The sequence below is a fragment of the Colius striatus genome, unplaced genomic scaffold (assembly GCF_028858725.1).
Source record: "Colius striatus isolate bColStr4 unplaced genomic scaffold, bColStr4.1.hap1 scaffold_44, whole genome shotgun sequence".
In the NCBI taxonomy this organism is placed as follows: domain Eukaryota; kingdom Metazoa; phylum Chordata; class Aves; order Coliiformes; family Coliidae; genus Colius; species Colius striatus.
Window position 1 is genome coordinate 59,013 of NW_026908525.1, and position 26,918 is coordinate 85,930.

Genomic DNA, 26,918 nt, shown 5'->3' on the forward strand with positions numbered 1-26,918 from the left:
CTCATTTTGGTCTCTATCATTAATTTGGTTAGGTGCTTTTTAATTTCCCCGTTCATCCTTTCAACTTTCCCTGAGCTTTGGGGGTGCCAAGGAGTATGATACTCCCATTTAGTTCCCAGAGCTTCTAACGTTTCTCGAATTATTTTGGAAGTAAAATGAGGCCCTCTGTCCGAATCGATAGCTGACATGACTCCATATCTAGGTATGATATGTTCTAATAATATTTTTACTACTGTCCTTGCAGTGGCCCGAGCTACCGGGAAGGCCTCTACAAAGTGAGTTAGGTGATCTACAAAAACTAGGAGATACTTGTATCTGCCTACCTTCGGTAACTCCATAAAGTCTACCTGAATCCTTTCGAATGGCTTCTTGGCTAGTTGCCTTCCCCCAGGGACTCTTTCCCTAAGGTGCTGTTTATTTATGCTTTGACATGTTAAACATTCTCCAACAATTCTTTTTGCTAGATCATACACCCCCAGGGTCATATATTTATTGGCAAATTGGTCTACTAGAGCCTGCACTCCCCAATGGGTTTGCCTATGAAATTCTCTCAAAACTCGCCAAGCTACTCCTTTCGGGACTATTTCTCTCTCATCAGGTAACCACCACTTTCCTTCTCGTTCAACTACTCCCATTTGCTCCAATTTTCCTTTTTCCTGATTTGTGAATTTCATAGCATACTTAGTTTGTACAGGATCTTGTTCAATTGCTTTTATCACCAGTAACGCAGCTTTCTTAGCCTCCTCGTCTGCTAAATTGTTCCCTCTTATTTGTGTGGAGGTTCCCTTTCGATGGCCCTTTACATAAACTACCGCAATTTGTTTGGGCCCTCTTAATGCCTCCAAAGTTTGCTTTATTAAGGTCTCATGTATTAATCCCTTACCTTGAGAATTCATTAGGCCCCTCTCTTCCCAAATTTTTCCAAACGTGTGAACTACCCCAAATGCATATTTAGAATCCGTAAATATTGTTCCTCTCTTATCTTTTAACAGTTGTAATGCCCTCAATACTGCGAATAGTTCGCAGGCTTGTGCCGACCAACTTATATTAAGGGGGCCTGATTCTTTAATTGTCCAGCTGCTCCCGTCTATTATAGCGTATCCTGACTTCCTTTTCCCGTTCACTATCCGGGATGATCCATCTACGAACAATTTCTCTCCGCATAACAACTCCTCTTCCTCTAAATCCTCCCTTATCTTGGTTTGATATTCTATTACTCTGATACAATCATGGGAAAGAGATTCGCTCGGTTCTCCATACAAAAATTGAGCTGGATTTTGCAAATTAGTTGTTTCAAGCTCTAACTTGGGAGAGTGCAATAAGATCCCCTCATATTTCAGTAACCTGGCATCCGTAATCCATTTATCAGCTTTCTGCTGTAATACTCCTCGTATATTATGAGGGGTGTATACCTTTAATTCTCCTCCCATCGTTATTTTTCCAGTTTCTTCGACTAAGAGGGCAGTAGCAACTATGGCCTGTAAACAAGTAGGCCAACCACGACTAACTGGATCTAATAACTTGGAATAATACCCCACAGGTTTCTTGTTACCTGCCCATTCCTGCGTTAGGACCCCGAAGGCCGTTCCACCCTCTGTGTTAACAAATAGATAGAAAGGCCTCCGGGTATCCACCAGACTCAATACTGGGGCATTTACTAAATCAGTTTTTAAATTCTCTAATTGCTCGTCATCCTCTATATTCCATTTCATCAGACCTTCCCTTAGCAACTCGTCCAACCCTTTCTCCTGCCAATCTTCCAACTTTTCTAACTTCTTTCTAATATCCGGCCATGACTTTGCCACAAACTGAGTTTTTAGAAGGGCTTGCCCGACTGGTGTCATAGGGTCTATCCCAGAATAAAGCTGCAAGCTCTTTCTTAATCTTTCTAACCATTCTGTGGGAGTCTCATCTTTCTTTTGTTGTTCATTAAAGGCTTTATTTATGTTCTGCCCTTGAGGGACCGATTCCTTAATCCCTTGTACAATTATAGTACGGAGATCTCCCATATGGCCTCTGTGTTCCGGGTTTTGATTATCCCAATTAGGGCGCTGCTGGGGCCACTTAATGTCAGCAGCCGGCCCCTGTTGGTGTTGCTGGTCCCAGACTCTCATCCCAGCCCTTCGGATCATCTCCCGCTCTTCCGCGGTGAATAGTATCCCTAAAATGGCTTGCAGTTCATCCCAGGTATATAGGTTAGGTCCTAGAAACTGGTCTATCCTTTCCGAAACTCCTAAGGGATCCTCTAACAAACTCCCCATTTCCTTCTTAAACTCTCTTACATCCCCCGAGTTTAAAGGCACTGACACAAATCCCAACGCGGGTTGTGGGCCTCCCATTGCTGTTTCTCTTAGTGGGTATAGCCCTGTTTTCGATAATGTTTGTAGCCCCGTTTCTGATGTTGTTTGCTGTCTAGCCCAACTCCTCGTGAGTCTTCGGGTCCCCCCGACTGTCCCCGAAGAATCGGGATCCTCCTCAGGGGCCGAAGGCACAAGGGGAGAGGGGGGTCTTGGATTTTCTACCGGTGGGGGATCATAGGGAGGGGGAGGGGGTGGAGGTTCCTCAGGGACCCTCTTCTTACGGCCAGATTTATTTTCACCTAAAGCAAAAATCCCAGCACGAGTAGCAGAAGATAGCCAACAACGCGCATACTCGCTCTCCTCAGAATTAAAGGGCTCCTTATCATTTACATAAAGGTTTAGAGCCTGACAACTCCAATTGTCATATGTCCCAAAAATTGGCCAACACAAGTGATCTGGTCTAATTTGCTGGTTTCCCCAGACACATATGCAATAATAAACCATCTTTTCCCTACTTTTGTTTCTTGTGCAAGGCGCACCTTCCCATTGCCTGAGCATAAGGCCCAATGGGGAATCTTGGGGAATATCTGGTAACCTCTCCTTGGGTCCCTTCCCCATGAGATCAGAAGGCTTGCTCTTCTCCTGTCCCATCTTCCGGAGTGCCTTCTTACACACACACACACGCACCCCTCGTTCGTGGCTCACGCCCTCGCGGGCAATGAGAACCGCACTACAAGAGAGTCCCACGCTGCCTCACGGCAGGGTCCACACTCGCTTCGCTTCCCCAAGGGGGGGGCGTCTCACTCAAGCACACTCCAGGAAACCCACCCCAACCGAACGGAATTCTTACCCTCCCTGGGGTCTTCGTCCAGTTCTGAACGGAATCCTTACCCTCCCTGGGGTCTTGTCCAGTTCTGAACGGAATCCTTACCCTCCCTGGGGTCTTCGTCCAGTTCTGAACGGAATCCTTACCCTCCCTGGGGTCTTCGTTCGGTTCTTCGTGCACAAAGTTTACGGGGTTCAATTCTTTGCCCAATTATCGAGAATTTAGGGTTCGGAATTCAAGGGCCTCGAGGAGTCCCCAACTCACCCCGGGATCGTCAAAAAAAAGACGAGGCGCGCCGTCCCGATGTGCGAGGATCCTCCGCCGAAGCTCGAGAATCCGAGTCACGGCACCAAATTGTTCTAGAGGAATCAGCCTCTAAAGCTTTCTTAACCAAAGGGAATTTTATTAAACCAATTGTAGCAAGCGATAAAAGGGCAAACAGCGCTGGGTGACCGGGGGAAGTGCAACAGTTCCGCCACGGCACACACATTCATCCTTTGCATGTCCTTATATATGTTTTCCCCACCTTCATGGGCTGGGACACTGCGACGAATCGGTCTCTGGTTGGTCAGTCGACAGTGTCCACGCGTTGTCCTTGCTCATCTACCAGCTCCAGATTGGTGAAAAATGTTGCTGGGTGTTCCTGCCTTTGAAGTTTCGCTATTTTGTTGCACCTTCTGAGCGCTGCCCAGGTGTTGGCTTAACCACTTAACTACTATTACAAGACATAATAAAACTTACACAAACAGAGTCATTGCTTATAACAACATGCACAACACAACTGAATCCCACTCGATTTGCTCAACAATAACAATTTTTACCATTACTTATTACACCGTCTGTGTGTCCCCTTGCCAGGTGACCCCGAGCTGGACGCCGAAGGCCGCGTGCTGACGGCCGAGTTCCCTGCCCTGCGCGTCGTCTGCGTCTACGTGCCCAACTCCGGGCGAGGCCCGGGCCGCCTGAGCTTCCGGCAGGCCTGGGACGAGCGCTTTCGCTCCTTTGTGTCCCAGCTGGACCGGTCCAAACCGGTCGCCATCTGCGGCGACCTCAACATCGTCCACCAGCCCTTGGACCTGAGGAACCTGTCGGGGAACAAGAGGAGCCCCGGGTTCACGCGGGAGGAGCGGGAGGCGTTCGGGGAGCTGCTGGGGGCGGGCTTCCTCGACAGCTTCCGGGTGTTTAACCCCTTGCTGCCCAACGCCTTCACCTTCTGGACCTACCTGAGCGGGGCCAGGGCCAGGAACGTGGGCTGGAGGCTGGGGAAATGGGTCGAAAATGGGGGGAAATGGGGCAAAAATGGGTCAAAATGGGGGAAAATGGGGCAAAAATGCGTCAAAAATGGGGGAAAATGGCTGAAAATGGAGGGAAATGGGTCAAAATTTGGGGGAAAATGGGGGAAATGGGTCGAAAATGGGTCAAAATGGCTGAAAATGGGAAATGGGTCAAAAAATGGGTCAAATATTGTTCAAAATGGGGGGAAATGGGGCAAAAATGGGGGAAATGGGGCAAAAATGGGTCAAAAATGGCTGAAAATGGGGGGAAATGGGTCAAAATGGGTCAAAAATGGCTGAAAATTAGATAAAATTGGAGGATAATGCAATAAATGGGGTTAAAATGGGTCAAAAATGGGGTAAAAATGGGTGAAAAATGGGGAAATGGGTCAAAATGGGTAAAAAATGGCTGAAAGTGGGATAAAATTGGGGGTTAATGGAATAAATGTGGTAAAAAATGGGTCAAAATGGGTCAAAAATGGCTGAAAATGGGATAAAATTGGAGGATAATGGAATAAATGGGTCAAAAATGGGTCAAAACTGGCTGAAAGTGGGATAAAAAACCAAAACCCCTTCCCAGTCCCTCCCAGTTCCCTTCAATTTGTCCCAGTCCCCTCCCCATTGATCCCAGTTCATCCCAGTCCCCTTCCAGTTCTCTCCCAGTTCATCCCAGTTGCTCCCAGTTCCCTCCAGTTCCCCTCAGTTCCCTCCCAGTTCATCCCAGTTGCTCCCAGTTCCCTCCAGTTCCCCTCAGTGCCCTCCCAGTTCATCCCAGACCCCTCCCAGTTGCTCCCAGTTCCCTCCCAGTTCATCCCAGAGTCTCCCAGTTCCCTCCAGTTCCCCTCAGTTCCCTCCCAGTTCATCCCAGTTGCTCCCAGTTCCCTCCAGTTCCCCTCAGTTCCCTCCCAGTTCATCCCAGTCCCCTCCCAGTTGCTCCCAGTTCCCTCCCAGTGCCCTCTCAGCTCATTACAGTTGCTCCCAGTTCCCTCCCAGTTCCTCCCCAGTTCATCCCAGTTCCTTCCCAGTTGCTCCCAGCCCCCTCAGTCCCCCCCAGCTCATCCCAGTTGCTCCCAATTCCCTCCCAGTTGCTCCCAGTTCCCTCCAGTTCCCCTCAGTTCCCTCCCAGTTCATCCCAGTCCCCTCCCAGTTGCTCCCAGTTCCCTCCCAGTGCCCTCTCAGCTCATTACAGTTGCTCCCAGTTCCCTCCCAGTTCCTCCCCAGTTCATCCCAGTTCCTTCCCAGTTGCTCCCAGCCCCCTCAGTCCCCCCCAGCTCATCCCAGTTGCTCCCAATTCCCTCCCAGTTGCTCCCAGTTCCCTCCAGTTCCCCTCAGTTCCCTCCCAGTTCATCCCAGTCCCCTCCCAGTTGCTCCCAGTTCCCTCCCAGTGCCCTCTCAGCTCATTACAGTTGCTCCCAGTTCCCTCCCAGTTCCTCCCCAGTTCATCCCAGTTCCTTCCCAGTTGCTCCCAGCCCCCTCAGTCCCCCCCAGCTCATCCCAGTTGCTCCCAGTTCCCTCTCAGTGCCCTCCCAGCTCATCCCAGTTGCTCCCAGTTCCCTCCCAGTTGCTCCCAGTCCCTTCCAGTTGCTCCCAGTCCCTCCCAGTGCCCTCTCAGCTCATCCCAGTTGCTCCCAGTTCCCTCTCAGTGCCCTCCCAGTTCGTCCCAGTTCCCTCCCAGCTCATCCCCGTCCCTCCCCAGTTCCCTCCCCAGTTCATCCCAGTTCCCTCCCATTCCCCCCCCCACACACACACAGCCGCCGCTCCGCCTCTCAGCCAATCATCTCTCTTTAGTTCCGTTACCGGGCGGACTCCACCCCCATAGCAACCAATCAGCGCTCGGCGCCCTCCTCTCTCCGTCCAATCAGCGCCCGTGGCCGTGCTCAGGAGCAGGAGCCGCTCCCAGTTGCCTCCCAGTGCCAAAGGTCAGAGTCTGAGGGGAAAAGTGGGGGTTTGGGGCAATTTGGGGGGATAAAACAAGCTTTTGTGGCAATTCTGAGGGGAAAAGTGGGGTTTTGGAGGAGTTTTGAGGTGAAAAGTGAGGTTTTGGAGCAATTCTGAGGGGAAAAGTGGGGTTTTGGAGGAGTTTTGAGGGGAAAGGTGGGGGTTTGGGGTGTTTCTGAGGGGAAAAGTGGAGTTTTGAGGGGAAATGTGAGGTTTTGGGGCAATTTGGGGGGATAAAATGAGGTTTTGGGGTATTTCTGAGGGATAAAATGAGGGTTTGTGGCAATTCTGAGGGGAAAAGTGGGGTTTTGGTGGAGTTTTGAGGTGAAAAGTGAGGATTTGGGGTATTTCTGAGGGGAAAAGTGGGGTTTTGGGGTATTCCTGAGGGGAAAAGCGTGATTTGAGTGACATTTTGAGGGCAAAAGTGAGGTTTTGGGGTATTTCTGAGGCATAAAATGAGGGTTTGGGGCAATTCTGAGGGGAAAAGTGGGGTTTTGGTGGAGTTTTGAGGGGAAAAGTGGGGTTTTGGGGTATTTCTGAGGGGAAAAGTGTGATTTGGGTAAAGTTTTGAGTGGAAAAGTGAGGTTTTGGGCTATTTCTGAGGGATAAAATGAGGTTTTGGGGCAATTTGAGGGGATAAAATGAGGGTTTGGGACAATTCTGAGGGGAAAAGTGTGATTTGGGTAAAGTTTTGGGAGTTAAAGTGAGGTTTTGGGCTATTTCTGAGGGATAAAATGAGGTTTTGGGGCAATTCTGAGAGGAAATGTGGGGTTTTGAGGGGAAAAGTGAGGTTTTGGTGCAATTTTGGGGGATAAAATGAGGATTTGGGGCAATTCTGAGGGGAAAAGTGTGATTTGGGTAAAGTTTTGGGAGTTAAAGTGAGGTTTTGGGCTATTTCTGAGGGATAAAATGAGGTTTTGGGGCAATTCTGAGAGGAAATGTGGGGTTTTGAGGGGAAAAGTGAGGTTTTGGTGCAATTTTGGGGGATAAAATGAGGATTTGGGGCAATTCTGAGGGGAAAAGTGGGGTTTGGGTGGAGTTTTGAGGTGAAAAGTGGGGTTTTGAGGCATTTCCGAGAGGAAAAAGTGAGGTTTTGGTGCAACTTGGTGTGTAAGAGTTCCAGTTTGGTGGGGTTTGGATGCAAGAGTCTCCCCAGTCCATCCCAGTTCAACCCAGCTGACACACTGGAGCGGCGGCTTTTACTGAGTGGCGGAAGGATCCGCGGGGAAAGGGGCCAAACCTCATTGGCGGAGGGATCCCATTGGGGCACATCTAGATCCAGCTCTGGGGGAGAAGGATCTTCCAAAGCCCCTCCCAGTAGCTCCCAGTAACCCCCAAACCCCCTCCCAGTAACTACCAGTAACCCCCAAACCCCCTCCCAGTAACTCCCAGTAGCTCCCAGTTAACCCAGACTCCCTTCCAGTAGCCCCCAGTTACCCCAAACCCCCTCCCAGTAACTCCCAGTAGCCCCCAAAGCCCCTCCCAGTAGCTCCCAGTTACCCCAAACCCCCTCCCAGTAACTCCCAGTGACCCCAAACCCCTCCCAGTAAATCCCAGTAACCTCAAACCTCTTCCCAGTAGCTCCCAGTAAGCTCCAGACCCCTTCCCACTAATTCCCAGTAGCTCCCAGTAACTCTCAGTTACCCCCAAACCCCCTCCCAGTAGCTCCCAGTAACCCCCAAACACCCTCCAGTGACTCCCAGTAACTCCCAGTAACCCCCAACCCCCTCTCAGTCTCTCCCAGTAACCCCCAAATACCCTCCAGTGACTCCCAGTAACCCCCAAACCCCCTCCCAGTCGCTCCCAGTCCCTCCCAGTAACCCCAAACCCCCTCCCAGTCACTCCCAGGAACCCCAAACCCCCTCCCAGTCGCTCCAAGTCCCTCCCAGTAACCTCAAACCCCCTCCCAGTCGCTCCCAGTAACCCTCAAACACCCTCCGAGTCGCTCCCAGTAACCCCCAAACACCCTCCCAGTCGCTCCCAGTCCCTCCCAGTAACCCCCAAACCCCCTATCAGTGACTCCCAGTAACCCCCAACTCCCTCCCAGTCGCTCCCAGTAACCTCAAACCCCCTCCCAGTCGCTCCCAGTCCCTCCCACTAACCCCCAACCCCCCTCCCAGTAACTCCCAGTGCCCCTCCCGTCTAGATCCGGCCGTCGGACGTTGGGCGGAAGGATCCGATCGCCTAAGCGGCGGCGAAGGACCCGAGAGGTGACGGAAACACCCGAGAGGTGACGGAAACACCCGAGGGGGGGACGGAAACACCCGAGAGGTGACGGAAACACCCGAGGGGGGGACGGAAGGAGCCGAAGCGCCGCCGGGTTCGGTTCGGGCGGTCCCTCCGTTACCGGGGCAGGGGCGGATCAAGGGCTCCCGGGTGCTCCCCCGACGCTGCCGCGGGACAGGGTTCGGCTCCGGCCCCGTTCGCCTTCGGCCGAGCCGGAACTGGTGACCGACGCGGTTCGGGACCGGGACAAGCGAGTCATGGTGGACGCGGCCACTGCCGGGAGGGGAGACACCGCGCTTTAACCCCGCCCACCGCCCCGCCTCGGCCAATCGGCGCGCGTCTGTCCGCGCCTCAGCCAATCAGATGGCGAGGCGCCGCGGAGCTTGGCCCTGCCCAGCCGCTGCACCGTTCCATTCAACCCAGGAAGGGGGAGGGGGGGTGCGACTTAATTAATCGCTAATTAAAGGGTTAATTAAGGCGCGGGGGAAGGTCGTTAGGCTCCGAACACTCCCCCCCCCCCCGTTAATTAGCTCCGCGGTGATTCTGGTGAATGAAGTGCCCCCCCCCTTAATTAGTCCCAGTGAGGCTCCGAGGGTTAATGGGTTAATTAAGAGCGTTATTAAGCCGCGAGGAGGTTAATTAAGCGCCCTCCTAATTAATTAGAACCACCCCCAACACAATTAACCACAAGTCCTCCCCATTAACACACCGCTGGCGTGTTAATTCCCCTTTAATCACTAATTAACATATTAATTAGCCCCTGAAACAACTAATTAAGCTCTTCTCCTAATTAATTAGACCCTTATTAATTAGCCAAGCCCCTCACTTAGTTAATTAGACCCCCCCACGTCATTAGTGACGTTAATTAGCACACCACAGCGGCCTTACTCATTAACTAAGGCTTTAATTAACCCCTGAAGCGACTAATTAAGCTCCTTCCCTAATTAACCAGACCCTTATTAATTAGCCAAGTGTTTCTATTAATTAATTACTCCCCAACCAATGTCATTAACGATGTTAATTAGCAACCCAAAGCAGCCCTAAGTCCACTTAACACCTAATGAACCATTTAGTTAGCACCAGGAGCAATTAGTTAAGCTCCTACCCAATTAATTAGACCCTTATTAATTAGCTGAGCCTGTCTCTTAATTAATTAGACCCCTACCCCCATCATTAACGATGTTAATTAGCAACCCAAAGCAGCCCTAAATCCATTTAACACCTGATGAACCACTTAGGAGCAATTAATTAAGCTCCTACCTAATTAATTAGACCCTTATTGATTAGCTGAGCCTGCCTCTTCATTAATTAGACCCCCACCCCCATCATTAACGATGTTAATTAGCACCCTACAGTGCATTAATGAGGTTAATTACCCCCCCCAAAGTGGTTCTAAGTCCATCTAATCATACATTAACCCTGCAATTAACCCCAAACCAACTAATTAAGCTCCTCCCTAATTGCCCACACCCCCTCCTTAATGAGCCCTTCGTTAATCGCGCTAATTAAGGCCGCTAATTAGCTCATTAGCCAGTCACTGTAGCCCATCCCCTGCACAAAGTACTTGAAGGCCTTGGTCAGCTTGGCTGGCTGCAAAGGGGGGGGGCGGGTATGGCCACGTGACATCACAGAGGGGCGTGGCTTGGGCGTGACCACTCCCCCTTCTCTGTCAGGCCACGCCCACACCGTAAGCCACCCCCCCCCACGTTCCCCCCCCCCTTTACCTGGGTGAGTTGGGGTTGGCCGCCCCCGTCTGCCATCTGGGGGGGGCAAAGGGGGCACTGGGAGTTACTGGGAGGGACTGGGAAAGGGGGGTTGGGGGTGACTGGGAGGAGCTGGGAGGGGGTTTGCGGGTTACTGGGAAGGACTGGGAGGGACTGGGAGAGGGTTCGGGGTCACTGGGAGGGACTGGGAGGAGGTGGGAGAGGTTTTGGGGGTCGCTGGGAGGAGCTGGGAGGGGAGCTGGGGGTGACTGGGAGCTACTGGGAGTTACTGGGAGTCACTGGGAGACAATGGAGGGGGTTGGGGGTAACTGGGAGTCACTGGGATTCACTGAAAGATACTGGGAGGGGGTTTGGGGGTCACTGGGAGTTACTGGGAGTCACTTGGAATGGATTTTGGGTAACTGGGAGTTACTGGGAGGGGGTTTGGGGGTTACTGGGAGTCACTGGGACAGGTTTGGGGGTCACTGGGAGGCACTGGGAGTGCTGGGGTCAGAGGTCAAAGGTCACCTTGAGGAAGGAAGTTTGGGTCAGGTCGAGCTTGACAATACACTCCACCTGGGGGGGGAGGGGCAAAGGGGAGAGGGCGGGGCCTAACGGGGTAATGGAGGGGTCACAGCAAATGGCCACGACCCCACCCCCCAACCCCACCCAAAACTCACCACAGCGTCCTCGTCAGAGGAGTTCTCACCGACCACCAAAAGCACGGGGCAGCTAGAGGGGTCAGGGGGTCACCACGGGGTCACGGGGTAAACAGGAGGTCACGGGGTCACGGCGGGGTCACAGGAGGACTCAGAGGTCAGGGGTGACTCACTGCAGGCTGCTGGTGCCGCTGCGCTGCAGCCTCAGATCCCCGTGGCTGGGAAGGGGTTAAACACACCTGGCCTCTCCAAAGCTCCCATACGCTGTGGTATAATTTAAGAGGGGGCATGTGTTATTTGAAAGGGAGCTGAGCAGTCCAAGTGAGTGGGTATGAAGATAGCTCCCAGACAAAAGCAGCTGCCAATGTGACACCGTGCTGGCTGATAGACTGCATGGGGACCTACTTACTATTGTAGCTGGGGTCTGCCTTCCTGCTTTCTTGTAGCTCCCATACGCAGTGGTATAACTTAATAGACACATGTATTTTTTCAATGGGAGCTAAGGAGAAAAAGAGTGTGGTATTGAAGATAGCTCCCACACGAAAGCATCAGGAAATGTGACACCGTGCTGGCTGATAGACTGCATGGAGTCTACTTACTACTGTAGCTGGGGTATGCCTTCCTGCTTCATTATAGCTCCCATACGCAGTGGTATAACTTAACAGACACATGTATTTCTTTAATGGGAGCTAAGGAGAAAAAGAGTGTGGTATTGAAGATAGCTCCCACAGGAAGCAGCTGCAAATGTGACACCGTGCTGGCTGATAGACTGCATGGGGACCTACTTACTACTGTAGCTGGGGTCTGCCTTCCTGCTTTCTTGTAGCTCCCATATGCGGTGATGGAACTTAACCGACATGTATTTTTTCCAATGGGAGATGAGCCGCCCCCTCACAAATTCCGCAAACCCAAGCCTGCTACGGGTCCGGGGTCCGTTGCCCCCTCCGCCGTCACCCCGACAACGACTTCATTGTGATGCAGGCTGACCCCGCCCAAACCTTGCAAACCCAGGCCTGCTGCGGGCATTGGGTCTGTTGCCCCTCTCCGCTGTCACCCCGACAACGGCTTCCTTGTGACGCACGCTGCTCCGGCCCAAATTCCGCAACCTGAGGCCGGCTACAGGTCTGGGGACCGGTACCCCTCTCCGCCGTCACCCCGACAACGGATTCATTGTGAAACAAGCCACCCCTGACCAAACCTTACAAACCCAGGCCTGCTGCGGTCCCGGGGTTTTTTGCCCTTCTCCGTCGTCACCCCAACAACGGGCTCATTGTGACGCAGGCCGCCACCACCCAAATTCCGCAAACGCAGGCCTGCTGCGGGCCTTGGGTCCGTTGCCCCTCTCCGCCGTCACCCCGACAACGTGTTCCTTGTGATGCAGGCCGCCCCCGCGCAAATTCCGAAAACCCAAGCCTGCTGCGGGCCTGGGGACCCTTGCCCCTCTCTGCCGTCACCCCGACAACAGGTTCATTGTGACGCAGGCCGCCCCCGCTCAAATTTCGCAAACCCAGGCCTGCTATGGGCCTTGGGTCCGTTATCCCTCTCCGCTGTTACCCCGACAACGACTTCCTTGTGATGCAGGCCAACCCTGACCAAACCTTACAAATCCAGGCCTTCTGCAGTCCCGGTTTTTTTTGTCCCTCTCCGCCGTCACCCCGACAACGGGTTCATTGCGACGCACGCCGCCCCCGGCTAAACCTTGCAAAGACACGCCTGCTGTGAGTCCTGGGTCCGTTGTACCTCTCCGCCGTCAATCCAATAACGGCTTCCTTCTGACGCAGGCCTCCCCCGCCCAAATTCTGCAAACGCAGGCCTGCTACAGGCCTTGGGTCCATTGCCCCTCTGCGCCGTAACCCCGACAACAGGTTCATTGTGACGCAGGTCGCCCCCGCCCAAACTCCGCAAACCCAGGCCCGCTGCAAGCCTGGGGTCCGTTGCTCCTCTCCGCCGTCACCCCGACAACGGGTTCATTGTGACACAGGCCGCCCCCGCACAAACCCTGCAAACACAGCCCTGCTGCGGGCCCGGTGTTTTTTCCCCCACTCTGTCATCAACCCAACAACGGGTTCATTGTTACACAGGCCGCCCCAGCCAAAATTTTGCAAACCCAGACCCGCTGCGAGCCTGGGGACCGTTGCCCCTCTTTGTCGTCACTCTGAGAACGGCTTCTTTGTGATGCAGGCCGCCCCCGCCCAAACTCCGCAAACCCAGGCCTGCTATTGGTCCGGGATCCGATGCCCCTCTCCGCCGTCACACCGACAACAGGTTCATTGTGAAGCAGGCCGTCCCCGCCCAAATTTCGCAAACCCAGGCCCGCTGCAAGCCTGGGGACCGTTGTCCCTCTCCGCCGTCTCCCCGACAACGTCTTCCCTGTAACGCAGGCCACCCCCATCCAAATTCCGCAAACCCAGGCCAACCGCGAGCCTGGGGACTGTTGCCCCTCTCCTCCATCAACCCGACAATGGGTTCATTGTAACACAGGCCGCCCCTGACCAAACCTTGAAAACACAGGCCTGCTGCGGGCCCGGTGTTTTTTGCCCCTTTCCGTTGTCACCCCGACAACGACTTCCCTGTGACGCAGGCCTCCCCCGCCCAAATTCCGGAAACCCAGGCCCGCTGCGGGCCTGGGGACCGTTGCCCCACTCCGCCATCACCCCGACAACAGGTTCATTGTGAAGCGGGCCGCCCCCACCAAAACCTTGCAAACCCAGGCCTGCTGAGGGCCCTAGGTCTGTTGCCCTTCTCCGCCATCACCCCGACAACGGGTTCACTGTGACGCAGGCCGCCCCCACCCAAACCTTGAAAACAGATACCTGTGAGGGCGCTCGGTCCGTTGCCCCTCTCCGCCGTCACCCCGAAAACGAGTTAATTGTGACAGAGGAAGCCCCCACCCAAACCTTGCAAACCCAGGCCTGCTGCGGGCCCTGGGTCCGTTGCCCCTCTCCGCCGTCACCCCAACAACGGTTTCATTGTGACGCAGGCCGCCCCTGCTCAAACCCCGCAAACCCAGGCCCGCTGCAGCCCCTGATATTTTTGCCCCTCTTTGCCGTCACTCTGAGAATGGCTTCATTGTGACGCAGGCTACCCCGGCCCAAACCTTGCAAACTCATACCTGCTATGGGTCTGGGGTCCACGGCGCCTCTCCGTCGTCACCCCGACAACAGGTTCATTGTGGCGCAGGCCGCCACCGCCCATACCTTGCAAACCTAGGCCTGCTGTGGACCCTGGGTCCGTTGCCCATGTCCGCCGTCACCCCGATAACGGGTTCTCTTTGATGCAGGCCGCCCCCGTGAACACTCCGCAAACCCAGACCTGCTGCGGGCCCTGGGTCTGTTTCCCCTGTTCGCCGTCACCGCGACAAAGACTTCCCTGTGACGCAGCCTGCCCCCGCCCAAATTCCGCAAACCCAGGCCCGCTGCGAGCCTGGGGACCGTTGCCCCTCTCCATCGTCACCCCGACAACGGCTTCCTTGTAACATAGGCCGCCCCTGCCCAAAACTTGCAAACCCAAGCCTGCTGTGGGCCCTGGGTCCGTTCCTCCTCTCTGCCGTCACCCCGACAACGGCTTCCTTGTGACGCAGGCCGCCCCTGACCAAACCTTGCAAACCCAGGCCTGCTGCGGTCCCGGGGTTTTTTGCCCCTCTCCGCCGTCACCCCGACAACAGGTTCATTGTGACGCAGACCACCAACAACCAAACCTTGCATAACCAGGCCTGCTGCGTGTCCGGGGTCCGTTGCCTCCCTCCGCCATCACGCCAACAATGGCTTCCTTGTGACGAAGGCCGCCGCCGCCCAAATTCCACAAATGCAGGCCTGCTATAGGCCCGGGGTCCGTTGCCCCTCTCCGCCATCATCCTGACAACAGGTTCATTGTGACACAGGCCGCCCCTGTCCAAACCTTGCAAACACAGGCCTGCTGTGGGTCTGGGGTTTTTTTCCCCTCTCTGTCATCACCCCAACAACGGGTTCAATGTGACGCAGGCTACCCCTGCCCAAACCTTGCAAACCCACGCCTGCTGCGGGCCCTGGGTCCGTTGCCCCTCTCCGCCGTCATCCCGAAAGCGGGTTCATTGTGACACAGGCAGCCCCCGCCCAAACCTTGCAAACCTAGGCCTGTTGCGGTCCCGGTGTTTTTTTCCCCTCTCCGTCATCACCCCAAAAACGTTCTCATTGTGACGTAGGCCGACCCCGCGCAAACCTTGCAAATCCACGCCTGCTGCTGGCCCTGGATCCGTTGCCCCTCTCTGCCGTCACCGCGACAACGGCTTCCTTGGGATTCAGGCCGCCCCCTCCCATATTCCGCAATCCCAGGCTTGCTGCGGGCCCTGGATCCGTTGCCCCCCTCCGCCCTCACTCCGACAACAGCTTCATTGTGACGCAGGCCGCCCCCGCCCACACCTTGGAAACCCAGGCCTGCTGCGGGCCCTGGGTACGTTGCCCCTCTCCGCCGTTAACCCACACAACGGCTTCCTTGTGACACAGGCTGCCTCCACCCAAATTCTGCAAACCTGGGCCTGCTACGGGCCCGGGTTGCGTTGCCCCTCTCCTCCGTCACCCCGACAACGGCTTCCTTGTGACGACGGCCGCCCCCGCCCAAATTCCACAAACCCAGGCCTGCTGCGTGCCGGGGGTATGTTGCCCTTCTCCGCTGTCACCCCGACAACGGCTTCCTTGTGACGCAGGCCGCCTCCACCCAAATTCTGCAAACCCAGGCCCTCTGCGAGACTGGGGACCGTTGCCCCTCTCCGCTGTCACCCCGACAACGGGTTCATTGTGACACAGGCCGCCCCTGACCAAACCTTGCAAACCCAGGCCTGCTGCGGGCCTGGGGTTTTTTGCCCCTCTTCGCCGTCACTTCGACAACGGCTTCCTTGTGACGCAGACTGCCTCCCCCCCCAAATTCGGCAAACCAAGGCCTACTATGGGCCCAGGGTCCGTTGCCGCTCTCCGCTCTCACTCCGACAACGACTTCCTTGTGACAGAGACCGCCTCTGACCGAACCTTGCAAACCCAGGCCTGCTGCGGGCCCAGGGTCCCTTGCCCCTCTACGCCGTCACCCCGATAATGACTTCATTGTAACGCCGGCCGCCCTCGCCCAAATTTCACAAACCCAGGCCTGCTACGGGCCGTGGGTCTGTTACCCCTCTCCCCTGTCACACCGACAACGGGTTCCTTGTGACACAGGTCGCCCCCGCCCAAATTCCGCAAACCCAGGCCTGCTACGGGCCCCGGGTCTCTTGCCCCTCTTCTCCACCACCCCGACAACGAGTTCATTGTGACGCAGGCCGTCCCCGTCCAAACCTTGCAAACCCAGGCCTGCTGCGGGCCCTGGGTCCGTTGTCCCTCTCCGCCGTCACCCCGGACGAGGCTTCCTTGTGACGCAGGCCGCCCCCGCCCAAATTCCACCTACCCAGGCCCGCTGCGAGCCTGGGGACAGTTGCCCCTCTCCGCCGTCACCCCGACAACTGGTTCATTGTGACGCAGGCCGCCCCCGCCCAAACCTTGCAAACCCAGGCCTGCTGCGGGCCCTGGGTCTGTTGTCCCTCTCCGCCGTCACCCCTACAACAGGTTCATTGTGACGCAGGCCGCCCCCGCCCAAACCTTGCAAACCCAGGCCTGTTGCAATCCCTGGGTCCGTTGCCCCTCTCCGCCATCAGCCCGACAACATGTTCATTGTGATGCAGGACCCCCCGGCAAAACCTTGAAAACCCAGGCCTGCTGTGGGCCCTGGGTCTGTTGCCCCTCTTTCCTGTAACCCTGAAAACGGCTTCTTTGTGACGGAGGCCGCACCCGCCCCAATTCCGCAAACCCTGGCCTGCTACGGGCCCAGGGTCCTTTGCCCCTCTACGCCGTCACCCTGACAACAGGTTCATTGTGACGCAGGCCGCCCCGCCCACACCTTGCAAACCCAGGCCTGCTGCGGGCCCTGGGTCTGTTGTCCCTCTCCACCGTCACCCCGACAACGGCTTCCTTGTAACGCAGGCTGCCCCTGCCCAAACCCCACAAACCCAGGCCTGCTACGGGTCCGGTGTCCATTGCCCTTCTCATCCATCTCCCCAACAACAGGTTCATTGTGACGCAGGCCGCCCCCGGCAAAATTCCACAAACCCAGGCCTACTGCAGGCCCTGGGTCTGTTGCCCCTCTCCGCCGTCACCCCGACAACGACTTCCATGTCACGCAGGCCGCCCCCGACCAAATTCCGTAATCCCAGGCCTGTTACGGGCCTGGGGTCCATTGCCCTTCTCCGCCGTCACTCCGACAACAGGTTCATTTTGACGCAGGCCGCCCCCGCCAAAACCTTGCAAACCCACGCATCCTGCGGGCCCTGGATCCGTTGCCCCACTCCGCCGTCACCCCGACAACGGCTTCCTTGTGACGCCGGCCGCCCCCGGCCAAATTCCGCAAACCCAGTCCTGCTACGGGTCCGGGGTCCGTTGCCCCTCTCCACCATAACCCCGACAACAGATTGTGACACAGGCCGCCCCCGACAAAACCTGGCAAACCCAGGCCTGCTGCGGCCCCTGGGTCCGTTGCCCCTCTCCGCCGTCAGCCCGACAACGGGTTCATTGTGACGCAGGCTGCCCCCGCCCAAATTCCGGAAACCCAGGCCCGCTGCGAGCCTGGGGACCGTTGCCCCTCTCCGTCGTCACCCCGACAACGGGTTCATTGTGACACAGGCCGCCCCCGCACAAACCCTGCAAACCCAGGCCTGCTACGGGCCCGGGTTTTTCTGCCCCTCTCCTCCGTCCCTCCGACAACGGCTTCCTTGTGACGCCTGCCACCCCTGCCCAAATTCCGCAAACCCAGGCCTCCTGCGGGCCTGGGGACCGTTGCCCCTCTCCGCCGTCACGCCGACAACGGCTTCCTTGTGACACAGGTCGCCCCCGCCCAAACCTTGCAAACCCAGGCCTCCTGCGTGCCCTGGGTCTGTTGTCCCTCTCCGCCGTCACCCCAATAAAGGATTCATTGTGACGCACGCCGCCACTGCCAAAACATTGCAAACCCACGCCTGCTGCGGGCCCTGGGATCCTTGCAGCTCTCTGCCGTCACTCCCACAATGGCTTCCTTGTGACGCAGGCCGCCCCTGCCCAAATTCCGCAAACTCACGCCTGCTACGGGCCCAGGGTCCGTTGCACCGCTCCTCCGTCACCCCGACAACGGGTTCATTGTGACGCAGGAAGCCCACGCCCAAACCTTGCAAACCCAGGCCTGCTGCAGGCCCAGGGTCCATTGCCCCTCTCCGCCATCACCCCGACAACGGCTTCCTTGTGACGCCGGCCGCCCCCGGCCAAATTCCGCAAACCCAGTCCTACTACGGGTCCAGGGTCCGTTGCCCCTCTCCACCATAACCCCGACAACAGGTTGTGTCGCACACCGCCCCCGACCAAACCTTGCAAACCCAGGCCTGCTACGGGCCCTGGATCTGTTGCCCCTCTCTGCCGTCACCCCGACAACGGCTTCCTTGTGACGCAGGCCGCCACCACCCAAATTACGCAAACCCACGCCTGCTACGGGCCCGGGGTCTGTTGCCCCTCTCCACCATCACGTCGACAACGGGTTCATTGTGATGCAGGAAACCCCCGGCCAAATTCCGCAAACCCAGGCCTGCTGCGTGCCCCGGGTCCGTTGCCCCTCTCCTCTGTCACCCCGACAACGGCTTCCTTGTGACGAAGGACGCCCCCGCCCAAATTCCGCAAACCCAGGGCTGCTACGGGTCCGGGGTCTGTTGCCCCTCTCTTCCGTCACCCTTACAACGGGTTCGTTGTGACGCAGGCCTTCCCTGCCCAAACCTTGCAAACTGTCCTGGTTTGAGCCAGGGTAGAGTTAATTCCCATGAGGAACCAGGAAAGGGCACAGCCTGAACAGCTGACCCAGACTGGCCAGCAGGTATTCGATACCATCCTAACCGTCATGCACAGGGTACTGGTGGTGGCTGGCTGGAATAAGCTGTTCCCCGGAATAAGCTTCCGGGGGCGCGTACTCTCAGTCGCCGGTTGGGAGCAGTCGCTCTCGTCGGGTCCCGGGTGCTGAGCAACTGTATCACTCACCAGTTTTCTTTGTAATATCCCCTTGTCTTTGTTCAATTTCCCCAGTAAACTGTTCTTATTTCAACTTACTTGGGCTCTTTTACTTTTTTCCTCCCTCTCCGATCCCCTCCGCATTCCGTCGGGAGGGGGAGGAGTCGCGGTTTCCTTCCCCTTTGCTCCGGCTGGGCAAAACCATGACATTTATTGGCACCCAATGTGGGGCCCGCGAGGTTGAAATAGAACAGAGTGGGTTTAAACAAAATCCTTGTGTACACTCCTGACACTAACTCATTGCTGATCACAATGTTGGTTGATATGTTCGTATGGTGGTATTACATGTCCTCTTATCTGCATCATGTATGTCCTGTGATAGTGTTTCTCGTCGGTGGAAAATGTATAAAAATTCTCATGCTACTGCACTGGATGGGATTGGCTTATGATATGATTTTGTCATGGTTTATTAAGTTGGATTGGTATGTGTACATGGCTTTTCTATCTCTTCCACACTTTCTCCTAGAACTTAATAATGGCACTCAATTTATGGGAAAAGCTGACATGTGTAATTCCTCTCACTATGTCATTTACCCTCATTTCAATAATATTTGGAATGTTCTAATTACCATGTCTGTATTATTTTCCCATGTTTCTACCTTGGCTTGGATTGTAAATTTTTTTTTGAGAGCTGTGAGGAAAGGCATACAGAATATGCACAGGTGTCCAGGGAGCTTTTTACCTGTAAAGATTTGGAGAACACAGGAACCCTCATTTTATCCCTCAGAAATACCCCAAAACCTCATTTTATCCCCCCAAATTGCCCCAAAACCTCACATTTCCCCTCAAAACTCCACTTTTCCCCTCAGAAACACCCCAAACCCCCACCTTTCCCCTCAAAACTCCTCCAAAACCCCACTTTTCCCCTCAGAATTGCTCCAAAACCTCACTTTTCACCTCAAAACTCCTCCAAAACCCCACTTTTCCCCTCAGAATTGCCACAAAAGCTCATTTTATCCCCCAAAATTGCCCCAAACCCCCACTTTTCCCCTCAGAATGGATGTGCGGCCTACCAAGACTCTGACCTTTGGCACTGGGAGGCAACTGGGAGGGAACTGGGAGGCAACTGGGAGCGGCTCCTGCTTCTGAGCGCGGCCACGGGCGCTGATTGGACGGAGAGAGGAGGGCGCCGAGCGCTGATTGGTTGCTATGGGGGTGGAGTCTGCCCGGTAACGGGACTAAAGAGAGATGATTGGCTGAGAGGCAGAGCGGCGTCTGTGTGGTGGGGGGGGGGGGAATGGGAGGGAACTGAGATGAACTGGGGAGGGAACTGGGGAGGGACGGGGATGAGCTGGGAGGAACTGGGAGCAACTGGGATGAGCTGAGAGGGCACTGGGAGGGACTGGGAGCAACTGAGAGGGACTGGGAGCAACTGGGAGGGAACTGGGAGCAACTGGGATGAGCTGGGAGGACACTGAGAGGGAACTGAGAGCATCTGGGAGGGAACTGAGAGCAACTGGGATGAGCTGGGAGGGCACTGAGAGGGAACTGGGAGCAACTGGGAGGGAATTGGGAGCAACTGGGATGAGCTGGGGGGGACTGAGGGGGCTGAGAGCAACTGGGAAGGAACTGGGATGAACTGGGGAGGAACTGGGAGGGAACTGGGAGCAACTGTAATGAGCTGAGAGGGCACTGGGAGAGAACTGGGAGCAACTGGGAGGGGACTGGGATGAACTGGGAGGGAACTGAGGGGAACTGGAGGGAACTGGGAGCAACTGCGATGAACTGGGAGGGGACTGGGATGAACTGGGATCAATTGGGAGGGGACTGGGACAAATTGAAGGGAACTGGGAGGGACTGGGAAGGGGTTTTGGTTTTTTATCCCACTTTCAGCCAGTTTTGACCCATTTTGACCCATTTATTCCATTATCCTCCAATTTTATCCCATTTTCAGCCATTTTTGACCCATTTTGACCCATTTTTTACCCCATTTATTCCATTTTCCCCCATTTTTTACCCATTTTGACCCATTTTTGACCCATTTATTCCATTATCCTCCAATTTTATCGCACTTTCAGCCATTATTGACCCATTTCCCCCCATTTTCAGCCATTTTTGAACCATTTCCCCCCATTTTGCCCCATTTCTGCCCCATTTCCACCCCATTTTGCCCCATTTCTGCCCCATTTCCCCCCATTTCCCTCCATTTTGACCCATTTTTGCCCCATTCCCGCCCCATTTTTGCCCCTCAGCCTGCCCCCTCCAGCGCCAGGTAGATCCCCACGGGACAGTGGTCGCTGCCCTGGGCCCGCTGCTCGATCCTGCTGTCGCACACATCCTTCCTGCCCCTCTGGGACCACAGGCAGTAATCCAGCCTCCAGCCCACGTTCCTGGCCCTGGCCCCGCTCAGGTAGGTCCGGAAGGTGAAGACGTTGGGCAGCGAGGGGTTAAACACCCAGAAGCTGTCGAGGAAGCCCGCCCCCAGCAGCTCCCCGAACGCCTCCCGCTCCTCCCGCGTGAACCCAGGGCTCCTCTTGTTCCCCGACGGGTTCCTCAGGTCCAAGGGCTGGTGGGCGACATTGAGGTCGCCGCAGATGGCGACCGGTTTGGACCGGTCCAACTGGGACACGAAGGAGTGGAAGCGCTCGTCCCAGGCCTTCCGGAAGCTCAGGCAGCCCAGGCCTCGCCTGGAGTTGGGCACGTAGACGCAGACGACGCGCAGGGCAGGGAACTCGGCCGTCAGCACGCGGCCCTCGGCGTCCAGCTCGGGGTCACCTGGCAAGGGGACACACAGACGGGGATAAAAAGGGGCTTTAGGGGCCCAAAAAGGGGCTCTAGAGGCCCAAAAAGTCACTTTAGTCCTCAAAAATCAACTTTAATGGCCTAAAAAGGCACTTTAGTGGCTCAGAAAGTCACTTTAGAGGCCTAAAAAGGGGCTTTAGAGGCCGAAAAAGTCACTTTAGAGGTCAAGAAGGGGATTGAGTGGCCCAAAAAGGGACTTTAGAGGCCTAAAAAGTCACTTTTGTACCTAAAAAGGGACTCTAGTAGCTCAAAAAGGGGCTTTAGTGGCCCAAAAAGTCACTTTAGTGGCCAAAAAGGGGCTTTAGAGGCCTAAAAAGTCACTTTAGAGGCTCAAAAAGTCACTTTAGAGGTCAAAAATGGGGTCCAGTGGCCTAAAAAGACACTTTAGTGGCTCAAAAAGTCACTTTAGTAGCCAAAAAGGTCCTTTAGTGGCCAAAAAAGTCACTTTAGGGGCCCAAAAAGGGACTTTAGAGGTCAAAAAGGGGCTTTAGTAGCTCAAAAAGGGGGTTTAGAGGTCTAAAAAGTCACTTTCGTAGCCAAAAGGGACTTTAATGGCCTAAAAAGACATTTAGAGGCCTAAAAAGGGGCTTTAGAGGCCCAAAAAGTCACTTTAGAGGTCAAAAAGGGGCTTGAGAGGCCCAAAAAGTCACTTTAGTGGCCAAAAAGTCCCTTTAGAGGCCCAAAAAGTCACTTTAGAGGCCTAAAAAGTCACTTTAGAGGTCAAAAATTCACTTGAGTGGCACAAAAATGGACTTTAGAGGCCTAAAAAGTTACTTTAGTAGCCAAAAAGTCATTTTAGAGGCCCAAAAAGTCACTTTAGTGGCCCAAAAAGTCACTTTAGTGGCCAAAAAGGGGCTCTAGAGGCCTAAGAAGTCCCTTTTGTAGCCAAAAAGTCACTGTAGTGTCCCAAAAGTCACTTTAGAGGCCTAAAAAGACACTTTAGTAGCTAAAAAAAGGGTTTAGAGGTCTAAAGAGTCACTTTAATGGCTCAAAAAGTCATTTTATTGCCCAAAAAGGGGCTTTAGAGGCCTAAAAAGTCACTTCAGAGGTCAAAAAGGGGCTTTAGAGGCTCAAAAATGGACTTTAGAGGCCTAAAAAGTCACTTTACTGGCCAAAAAGTCAATTTAGAGGCCCAAAAAGTCACTTTTTGGCCTAAAAAGTCATTTTACTGGCCTAAAGAGTCACTTTAGAGGCCTAAAAAGAGGCTTTAGAGGCCTAAAATGTCACTTTCGTGGCTTTAATGGCTCCTGAGGGCCCCAAATGGCCACTTAAGGCCTCAAAATGGCCACTTAAGGCCTAAAAATGGCTCCTAAAGGTCCCCAAATGGCCACTGAAGGGCCCCAAATGGCACTTAAGGCCTCAAAATGGCTCCTGAGAGTTTCTGGTGGCCATTAAGAGCCCCAAATGGCCACTTAAGGCCTCAAAATGGCCACTTAAGGCCTCAAAATGGCTACTTAAGGCCCCAAATGGCCACTTAAGGCCTCAAAATGCCTCCTGTGACACCCAAATGGCCACTTAAGGCCCCAAATGGCCACTTAAGGCCTCAAAATGGCTCCTGAAGGCCCCAAATGGCCACCGAAGGCCTCAAAATGTCTCCCGCGAACCTGTGGCGGCCACCCAGGGCCTGGAAACGGCCAGCAGCGCCCCAGCTTTGGCTACTCACCCATGCCATAGGTGACAGCCAGGGGTTTGGTCCTGCTGAGCAGCCCCATGCCGCTGTAGCTGGGCCGGTCGCTGGGGCTATGCTGGTGAGGGAAGGCCCCGAGGCTCCGCAGCTCCTCTGGCACCGACTCGGCCCCACATTTGGTCTCCTGGAGGCAAAGGACGTCGGGGGCATTGGCCTGGACCCACTGGGGTGGGGGGGGGAAAGGAAGGTTTTGAGGCGGTTTGAGGTGGTTTCGGGGCCGTTTTGAGCCCGTTTCAGGCGCCATGTTGAGTCTCTTGGCGGGCGCCATTTCGTGGGGGGGGGGTTTGAGGCATTTTGGGGTCGTTCTGAGGCACTTTTGGGTCATTTTCTGAGTCATTTCTTTGGATCTGTGTTTAAGAGGTTTTTTTGGTCATTTTGGGTCTTTTTGAGTGATTTTGAGTCACTTTATGTGGTTTTTTAGGGCCTTTTTCATCCATTTCTGGCGCCATTTTGTGTCTCTTTGTGGGGAGTTTCTGAGGCATTTTTGGGTCGTTCAGAGGCACTTTTGGGTCATTTTTTGAGTCATTTCTTTGGATCTGTGTTTAAGAGGTTTTTTTTGGGTCATTTTGAGTGACTTTGAGTCACTTTTAAGTGGTTTTTAAAGCCCTTTTTGCATCCATTTCTGGCACCATTTTGTGTTGGGTTTTTGAGGCATTTTTGGGTCGTTCTGAGGCACTTTTGGGTCATTTTTTGAGTAATTTCTTTGAATCTGTGTTTCAGAGATGTTTTTGGATCATTTTGGGTCATTTTGAGTGATTTTGAGTCACTTTTAAGTGTTTTTTTAAGCCCTTTTTGCATCCATTTCAGGCGCCATTTTGTGTCTCTTTGTGGGGGGTCATTCTGCGGCATTTTTGGGCCATTTTTAGCACTTTTGGGTCATTTTTTGAGTCATTTCTTTGGACCTGTGTTTAAGAGGTTTTTTGGTGTCATTTTGGTCATTTTGAGTGATTTTGAGTCACTTTTAAGTGGTTTTTTAAGGCTTTTTTCATCCATTTCAGGCACCATTTTTAGGCCTTTGTTGGAGCCATTTTGAGGCATTTTGGGGTTATTTTGGGCCATTTTTGGCTCATTTTAAGTTCCATTCTTTAACCAATTTTTTAATCATTTTCAGTTTCATTTTCAGCTCCGTTTTGGGCTCTTTTTAACCCATTTTAGCCTCATTTTGACCAATTTTACCTCATTTCAGGCCCATTTTGGGCCCATTTTGAGCCTTTTTCACCCCATTTTTGGGTCAAAATCCCTTATTTTTGGCCCATTTTCATTCCCTTCCTTTGAACCAACTTCTCAACCACTTCAAGACCCATTTTCAGCTCCATTTTGGGCTCATTTTGACCCATTTTGACCCATTTTGGCCTCATTTTGCCCAATTTTACCTCATTTCAGGCCCATTTCAGCCGCCATTTTGAGCCTTTTTCAGCCCATTTTTGGGTCAAAATCCCTCATTTTTGGCCCATTTTCATTCTCTTCCTTTGAACCAACTTCTCAACCACTTCAAGACCCATTTTTAGCTTCATTTTGGGCTCATTTTTACCCATTTTGGGATCATTTTGGCCCATTTTGGCCTCATTTTGGCTCCATTTTGCCCTGTTTTCCCTCATTTCAGCCGCCATTTTGAACCTTTTTCACCCCATTTTTGGGTCAAAATCCCCCCTTTTTGGGTCCTTTCCAGCCCCATTTCTCTGGGGCGCCCCAGTCTGGCCCAGTTTCAGCCCAGTTTAACCCACCTCCAGGCCTCCTTTCTTCACCCAGGCCCTGAGACCATCCACGTTCCACGACGTCACCTTGAAGTTGAACCTTCGCCCGTCTTCCGCCGTGTCCCGGGGTGGGGGGGGGGACACACGTACAGGTCACTGGGAGAAACTGGGAGGCCACTGGAACTTACTGGGAGGGACTGGGAAGGGGGTTGGGGTGGTTTGGGGTGATTTTGGGGTGGTTTGGGGAGGTTTGGGGGGATTTGGGGTGGTTTAAGGGGGATTTGGGGTGGTTTTGGGGCACTTGATGGTATGGTTTGTACTGGGAGGGCACTGGGAGTTACTGGGAGGGACTGGGAAGAGGGTTGGGGTGGTTTGGGGGGGGGGTTGGGGTCACTGGGAGTCACAGGGAGTCACTGAAAGGGGGTTTGTGGGTCACTGGGAGTTACTGGGAGCAACTGGGAGGGACTGGGAGTCGGTTTGTGGGTCACTGGGAGGTACTGGGAGGGACTGGGAGGGGGTTTGGCGTCACTGGAAGCCACTGGAAGCTACTGGAAGGGAATGGGAAGGGGTTTGGGGGTCACTGGGAGTCACTGGGAGCAACTGGGAGTCACTGGGAGGAGATTTGGGGTCACTGGGAGTCACTGGGAGCTACTGCGAGTCACTGAGAGGGGGTTTGGGGTCACTGGGAGTTACTGGGAGCTACTGAGAGGGGGTTTGTGGGTCACTGGGTGTTACTGGGAGTCACTGGGAGCTACTGGGAAAAACTGGGAGTTACTGGTAGAGGGCTTTTGGGTCACTGGGTGCTACTGGGACTCACTGGGAGTTAATGGGAGGGGGTTTTGGGTTGACTGGGAGCTCCTTGGAGCTACTGGGAGGGGCATTGGGGTTACTGGAAGCTACTGAGAGGGGGTTCTGGGTTACTGGGAGTGACTGGGAGCTACTGGAAGGGACTGGGAGGTGGTTTGGGGGTAACTGGGAGTTACTGGGAGCCCCACCAGGCCCATACTGGTCCGTACTGGTTTATACTGGCGCTTCTCACCCTCTATAAGTCTATAACTTAACTGACAACATGTATTTTTTCAATGGGAGATGAGGAGAAAAAGAGTGTGTTATTGAAGATAGCTCCCACAGGAAAGCAGCTGCAAATGTGACACCGTGCTATCTGATAGACTGCAGTGGGACCTACTTACTACTGTAGCTGAAGTCTGACTTCCTGCTTTCTTGTAGCTCCTATAAGCAATGGTATACCATAACCAACAACATATATTTTGTCAATGTGAGCTGAGCAGTCCAAATGGGTGGGATTGAACATAGCTCTCACAGGAAAGCAGGTGCAAATGTGAGACCGTGCTGACTGATAGACTGCATGGGGACCTACTTATCAGTGTAGCTGAAGTCTGAATTCCCTCTTTCTTGTAGCTCCCGTACTCAGTGGTATAGGTTAAAAGAGGGCATGTGTTATTTCAGTGTGCGCTGAGCAGTGCAAATGGGTGGGATTGAAGATAGCTCCCACAGGAAAGCAGGTGCATATCTGAGACAGTGATAGCTGATAGACTGCTTTGGGACCTACTTACTACTGTAGCTGAAGTCTGCCTTCCTGCTTTCTTGTAGCTCCCATACACAGTGGTATAACTTAACTGACAACAATAACGATGGTGTTTTTACACAGTGAGGTTGGTGTTTAAGTTCTCACCAAAATGAAACTTTGAGGCCTTATGCATAGCACGTGATGCTTAGTATTAACTATTTGCCATGAATTGTAGCACATACACAGCATTTGGAAAAGGTATA

The 26,918-nt window shown here is 54.1% G+C and overlaps 1 protein-coding gene across 1 annotated transcript; it reads right to left on the reverse strand.

Annotated features, from left to right (window-relative positions):
- Positions 1–21,192: 21,192 nt before the first annotated feature.
- LOC133629418 (DNA-(apurinic or apyrimidinic site) endonuclease-like) lies at positions 21,193–25,256 on the reverse strand (the record flags this gene model as incomplete). Its single annotated transcript, XM_062020060.1, has 3 exons — positions 21,193–21,719; positions 23,410–23,596; positions 25,158–25,256. Coding segments are annotated over 3 exons (813 nt in total), but the record flags the coding sequence as incomplete, so codon positions are not given.
- Positions 25,257–26,918: the final 1,662 nt, after the last annotated feature.